The sequence below is a fragment of the Trichophyton verrucosum genome (genome assembly GCF_000151505.1).
Source record: "Trichophyton verrucosum HKI 0517 chromosome Unknown contig00253_1.f1.exp, whole genome shotgun sequence".
NCBI lineage: Eukaryota > Fungi > Ascomycota > Eurotiomycetes > Onygenales > Arthrodermataceae > Trichophyton > Trichophyton verrucosum.
This window is the reverse complement of record NW_003315487.1, coordinates 21,892-28,372: the sequence shown is the minus strand read 5'-3', so window position 1 is coordinate 28,372 and position 6,481 is coordinate 21,892. Positions and strand designations below refer to the sequence as shown.

At 52.5% G+C, this 6,481-nt stretch overlaps 3 protein-coding genes across 3 annotated transcripts; 2 read left to right on the top strand and 1 right to left on the bottom strand.

The window, feature by feature from the left end:
* Positions 1-743: 743 nt before the first annotated feature.
* Positions 744-938, top strand: TRV_02914 (uncharacterized protein; the record flags this gene model as incomplete). Its single annotated transcript, XM_003022881.1, has 1 exon — positions 744-938. One exon carries the CDS (start codon positions 744-746, stop codon positions 936-938), a length of 195 nt encoding a protein of 64 aa, XP_003022927.1.
* Positions 939-2,335: 1,397 nt separating this feature from the next.
* On the top strand, positions 2,336-2,880 carry TRV_02913 (uncharacterized protein; the record flags this gene model as incomplete). Its single annotated transcript, XM_003022880.1, has 2 exons — positions 2,336-2,607; positions 2,673-2,880. 2 exons carry the CDS (start codon positions 2,336-2,338, stop codon positions 2,878-2,880), a joined length of 480 nt encoding a protein of 159 aa, XP_003022926.1.
* Positions 2,881-4,822: 1,942 nt separating this feature from the next.
* On the bottom strand, positions 4,823-6,102 carry TRV_02912 (uncharacterized protein; the record flags this gene model as incomplete). The annotated part of the gene is made up of 3 exons (XM_003022879.1): positions 4,823-5,109; positions 5,166-5,285; positions 5,352-6,102. The coding sequence occupies 3 exons, from the start codon at positions 6,100-6,102 to the stop codon at positions 4,823-4,825; spliced, it is 1,158 nt and encodes a 385-aa protein (XP_003022925.1).
* Positions 6,103-6,481: the final 379 nt, after the last annotated feature.

The window sequence follows — 6,481 nt, the reverse complement described above, 5'->3', positions numbered from 1 at the left end:
CCTTATCTCCTTGTGCTGTTTTCTTGTTTTTATATTCTCGCTTTCCTTCATATCTTTTTTACTGTTATTATTCTCCTGTTCAAAATCATGGACGCAAAATGGAGTAGAAGAGAAATATCGGGACTAAATTATGACGACTATTAGCTAGTATTACTTCCAAGGACCTTCTGTATGACTTCTTCTTGCTCTCCTGTATATCTCTCTGCTTGACAACTCTGTATATGATCGATTACTCCGTCTCTGGGGCTTCTCTCTCTCTATAGCCTTGACTACCCCCTGATTCTTTGCTTCCTTTTCGACCCCTGTATCGGGGTATTAGCTGGTATCCCTCCTGCGCACATGCATATGCATAGCATCGACGTCCTGGATATATATACTGTGGAATTGAGTGTCTCCTCGAGGGGCAGGATACAAAATCGGTCGTTTATACTCGATTACTTTTGTCTCTGAGTCTAGTTAGGGGTTCCTGGCCACCATGATCGACTCCAGCCAGATAGTTAACTAGTTAATTTCCACCAGACAAGCGGCTCGCTGGTTACTTCAACTCCCTGAAACGAGTCCGTCTGCTTTGCTAAGTTAACTAACTAGCTAATCTCCAGTGCAGGATGGCCTTCGCCTGGGTCAACCTTGACATCGATAACTATAACCGCCGTCGGACCAACTCCCAGATAACTGACTTAGTTACATCAGTGATGGTTATCTTGACTAGACGGCGGCTTGGTTAACTACGGCCTGCTGTTAAGATGAGAGAGGATGACCCTGGTTCCTTTGAATCTGGACTTCTCGTCTTCGTCTTCATCGTCTTCATCGTCCACTCCGTCTACTTCCTCGACTTCCTCGACTTCTTCGACTTGGTCTGCTCGTCTGGCCGCAAGTTTCAATGCGAGCAGCGACGGTCAGGCAGCAGCAGCTCGTCCCGTTTCAATGGCAGCCAATGACAGATGCAACTGGCAGCTAGTTCCATGCAGCCCGCCAGACCGTTGAGACGTGAAGGTGAGGGCCCTTGACAGCTTCGTAGCACTTTGATATATCAGGTCACTGCCGCCTGTCCCCCCGACGATTGACCCAGTTTACCTAGTTCTCTGGCTAGTTGACTACCTGACGGCCTTGACTGGCTGCCTGCTGCCTCTGCTGTGTCCTTTATATATCGACCTCTGCCGCCGCCCGAAGGAAAAAAGGCCGCAGTATCAAATCAACGGCCTTTGAATACAGTCACATCTAACTAACTACATCATAATAACTGACCACTTGATAATATTAACTGGAAGTTCCAATAACTAGTTGGCTAGTATTATAACTGTCTAGCTAACGAGCTAACTAACTAGCAGCTAAGAAAAAGGAACCATCGATCGATCGACCGCATCCTCGTCTCTGGTCTGCCTGCGCCCAAGTTACTTGACTAAACAGACGAGACAGACGAGGACCAAACCCTACGCCCAACGGCCAACGCCCGATGAACGACCGATCCGCAGCACTGATGGAGGGTGTCGCCGGCCGCTGAGAGGACTGCAGGGGGACTGGCTCTCTGGCCGCTCGCCGCCGGATCCCAGCCCAGGCCTCGCTGCTCGCCGTCAATTCGCATCCCGTTTTTACACTTTTGTTACCGTGTGTGCTGCCAGTTCCTCAACTCGACTTTTGCAACCCCCCCCAGCTCTAGCGCCTGTCTCTGGCGAATCCGCGAGCAGCTGGGCATGGCCTCCGCGGGGGGCGAGGCGGGGTTCAGCCAGCGCCAGCAGCGAATCGGCGGACGGAGGCAGGGAGGCCAGAGGCAGCGGGCGAGAAGGGGGTGAAGGGATCGGGAAGGGATCAGGACTGGGACGCTGGAGACGGACGGGCCGGGGGGGGGGGAAGGGGGGGTCGACCACAGGGAAAAGGGGGGCGCTGTACTTTTTTCTCGTTTCTTTTCTTTTTCCGTTGCTCCCTCGTCTTCTCCCTTGTTCCTCCGATGACGACGAAGGGACGAGACGAAGGGCCGCAAGGGCAGAAGGGGGCGCCAGCGGGAGTCGCAGCGCAGCCGGGGAGAGGGAGCCAGCGGGACTATCCCCCTTCGGGCAGGCCAGGAGGGCCTCGAGGGGTATAAAAGGGGCCTCCTCGTCCTCGTCTGGTCCTCCTCCTCCTTCTTCCTTATTTTCTCGACCATCGTCTTGCCCGTCTGCATTGCCCTGCCTAGCATTGACTGCCGTCTTGCCTCCTGTCCCGCTACATACATACTCCTACGTCTTCATACTAGCACAGTAGCCTTGCATTGCATACACTGCTGCCCCTGATACCCAGTAGCTATACCCTCCTGCCTCTGCATCCTTACTGTCCTCGCCATCAAAACACTGCTGTCACAATGGAGACTGCCATGCGAGCCCACAATGCCTCCTTTCCCATCAACATGCCGTCCAAGGCCCCCCAGAGCGCCAGCTACTACCCCGTCTCCCGCATTGCCGGCTCTCCCCCTGAGGTTTCAGATGTCAGCACCACCACCGGCAGCGCCAGCGGCGAATACGACTCCTCGGCCGGCTACTCGGGCGTCGACGTTATCGACACTCTCAACGACCGCATGAGTAACGTCTTTGATCCCTCCCGTCTCGACCAGGGCATCGCTAAGCAGACCCAGCTGTACGTCTCTTCGTCCCCCTTTTTCTTTTAGCCCCTTCTGTTCTTTTCTTTCTTTTCTTTCCTAGCATTCTTACTAGCGAGTGCTTGTTTCATGATCGTGTTCTGACTCTCTGCAGCTCCGGCCAGCTCAACGCTAAACAGCGCGAGCTCCTCGAACTCCAGGCGCTCATGCAACGCCGCGTCAAGGGCGCCAGAGCAAACTTCGCAGAGGGCATCAAGGCCGCAAAGGAGACCAAGGCCGACCTCGAGTGGACCCAAAAACGGGTCGGGTGAGTTTCCTCCCTGCAGCCGCTCTTTTTCGGCCTCTGCACCCGCTTCAGCCCCCTTTTCTGCTGCTTTTACACCCCTCTACACACTGCCATTCCTGGTAACCATGTCGGTTTCCGCCCCGCTCCGCCCCTGCTCTGTTTTCTCCGCCCCGCCGTCCTTGGCAATTTTGCAGGTGGCCGCTTTTTTTTTTTTTCCCTTCGCAAAACCACCCTTATACCAGGGATTGGAATTTCCTGCTAATACGTGAATCTACAGTGCCATGAAGGCAAAGGCCGAATCGGCGCTTCCAAAGGAATACCGCTCTGCATCAAGCAAATACGCTTATCCTGAGGACTACTAATCTTCACCCCCTGGATATCGATATCCCGTCCACTTTTAACGACCCTGCAAAGCTAACGACTTTCTTTTCTTTTTTTGATGAATTCCCCCAGGCAAAGGAGTACCGGTTTCCTTGCTTTTTCTTCGGTTTTTCTCTGCTTCTAAAAAAAAAAAACAATTGGGAGGCAGAATGTTCCGTTTGGCTGGATTTTTGCGCTGCTTTTTTTTTTGACCCCGGGTTATGGATGTCTCAGCCCCTCTTCCCCCCCACGCTGATCTATTTTAATATTTTGTCATCTTTTTTATTCACGGGTACAGAGTGGGAGGATATATTCTGCTGTTAATGGCTTTTTTTATGTTCATACAAAATTGGTGTGATCAGAATTCGACCGATTTATACCTGCTTACCCCCCCCCCCCCCCCCTTTTTTCGCACACTCCGTCTGATACATCACATTTCCCGCAACACCACCACCAGCGCTGACCCAGCGACGACGATACCAAGCTACTATGCCACAACCAGCTCGATACTGCCCGCCAGAAACAGAAAATCCACCGCACAATGTCTGGGCCAGCCAGCACATCCCCGCAAACCGCCCTCCAATCTCCCGCCCACACCCCTGGCATGTAGCGTCCCGCCGTCAGCCCTTTCCGCCCGGGGTTTCCGCTCCCCGCCCCGCTGCAGCTAGCGGGACCAAGCGTACCGCTGCACCCCCTGCCTGCCCCCCCTTACGTTCAGGGTGCTGGACCAGGGGGGAGGGGCGCAAGGGAACCTGCATATCGGGAACTCTTCAAAGACGATTCCACCTATCAACGGCCCTTATTAGCGCGTGCCGGGCCCATGGATCCCTTCTAGACTTGTAATTTATGTACGCCTGTATGCCGTAGTACTACTGATCCGCCGTATATGGTCCCCTCGGGTGCTGCTTGCTCAGCTGTGTGGCGTAGAACCGGCAAGTGACCTATTTGATCCTCCCACAGTAACAGTAAGCGTGATACTGATACGTCTGCCGTAGCTGGCCCCGTGAGAGAGGCTATTATACTAGTTTATGCTCTTTTTATGCCCTGTAATACGAATAATACCTTTTCCGACGGGGTCCCGTGGATGGTGTTGTTTGTGGGTGTGGGTGGGTGTATATATCCTCGGGTCGGATCTTGCTGAGGTGTAACATCGCACATAAGATAACTATAAAATAGGCCCTGCCTGCCTGTTAACGTCTACTCTATTGCTGCTTGCTACCTTTGAAAGTACCTATTATGTCTGTTGGCTGCTCTGGTGTGGTGTGGTGGGTGTGGGTGTAGGTGGTGTACGCCCCCTGGCCTGGAGAGATATCACTTCTTTTATTGAGCTGCTCTGCTTGCATGCTACCTCTCCTTTTTTTTTTTTTTCTACCTAACATCCTTATTTTTTTCACCTCCTCTTTTCCCCTTCTTGTTTCAGATGTACATACATCACAGTAGTTACTGCGACTGAGAATTTTTGTTTGCACCTTTTTTCGTCTCCAATTCTTTTTTTTTTTTTTTTTCCCATGTCAGCTGTTCTGTCTCCTATTTCGTTTTAGCTAGCCAACGGTACCTCTCCGACTAAAGTATACCCAGACCATCACGACGAAAATATCACTTATCACTCACTGCGAGGCCTTCTTGAATTCTCTAGGATCATAGAAGATGCGCGAGGGAGTACCGGCAAGAGGATAGGGCTGCTGGCCCTCTGGGGGGTGGTTCTCAATGAAGGACGGCATGAAGTACACCTTATCGCCCAGCGAGTTGCGGATCTTTCCGGTAGCGAACAGCTTGAGAAGCTCAGCGCTCATGATCGTTCCATTGGGGGCATGGTAATTGCCATTTGCGTCGACGTAGTTGGTGCGTCTAGGCTGCTCGCCGGAGGCTCCGTCGTTGGGGGCGGGAGTTGGTCCTAGAACCATGGTTAGTATGGGACCTGATACACGATTTGGAATGTTTATAACATACTAGGGCCACCTGGAGGGAAAATGGGGTTCCATTTGGTGAGAGGAGAAACTTCCTCTGCTTTTTCCTCTGCAGGCTCAGAAGCGGGCTTGGGTGTATCCTCAGCGTCTTTCGGGGGAGACACTGTCGACATGCATTAGTATCGTTGTTGATGACCTGCACCAAAACTAATAAAGGGGGTATGCGTACCTTCAACGTCTTTGGAAACAGGAGCATCGGATGCCTGGTTAACTTCGGCCGGTTTGGCATCCTCCTCTTTGGGCGGCGTCATAGCCTTGGGCTCCTCAGCACCAACCGGTTCCTTGACAGCATTGTCTTCCTGTGCAGGGACAGCAGGAGTCTTGTCGTGTGCAGGGGCTTCGACAACCGTCGGCTCATCTTGGTTGGCTCCTGGGGCTGCAGAGCGTCCACCTTCTTCGTTTCGACGTCTCATACCTGGGTTGCGAGTTCCAGGCATATTGCGTCTCTGAGGACGGCGGTTAGTGGTATCCTTGAGCCCACCAGGGGCATCAGACACAGGCGTATTGGTTGGCGTGCCATCCTTTTTCTCCTTTTTAGGCTTGAACTTGCGGTTCTTACGCTTGTAGTCTTTTCCAGTGTCAACGCCAGCAGAAGAGGACCCTGGAGCTCCAGCTGCAGGGCTTGGGCCCCATTTTCTAGGAGCAGGCGTAAACGGGGGAGCGGCTGGGTTTGGTCTCGAGGCTGCTGGAGGAGCTGCAGGAGCTGCAGGACGCGGTCCAGGAAAGGAGTTCAGAGCGCCAGGAGGGCCAGAGGTCTCGAGCTTACTCTCAGAGGAGTCCCAGCGGCGTCCATACTGCCCCTTATTCTGAGCATGTTTGCTATAGAATCGAGTGGAAGATCCTGCTGGCACAGCTGGTGCAGCAGGCCCAGTAGCAGCATTGGTGCCTGCAACGTTGTTGGTGCTATCGTTGGCAGCCATGGTCGGCAACGCCCAGTCTTGTTGATATCACGCTTTGCTTTGTAGATAGGGGGAGGAGGAGGAGGATGGCTTCTACTTGTATAAGACGCGTTATCAAAGATAGAATGAAAAGACTTCAGCCGAAAAAGAGAGCTGTGAAGAGCGTCTCTGCAGTAACAAAGAGTGCGGTTGATATTTGCCTAAGCGAAGTTTTATTTGTCACATCAGTCCTCTTCCCTTTTAGGAAATCATCACGTGCAGGCCAGAGATGTGTTGTTAAGGGGCTTCAACAGGGATATTGGGATAATCCAGTCTATAAGCGCCTGGTTTCTCAGTAAAGAGACAATTTTTGAGGTAAGAAATTAGTAGGGGGATATCACAAGTTGTCTTATTAATAAAG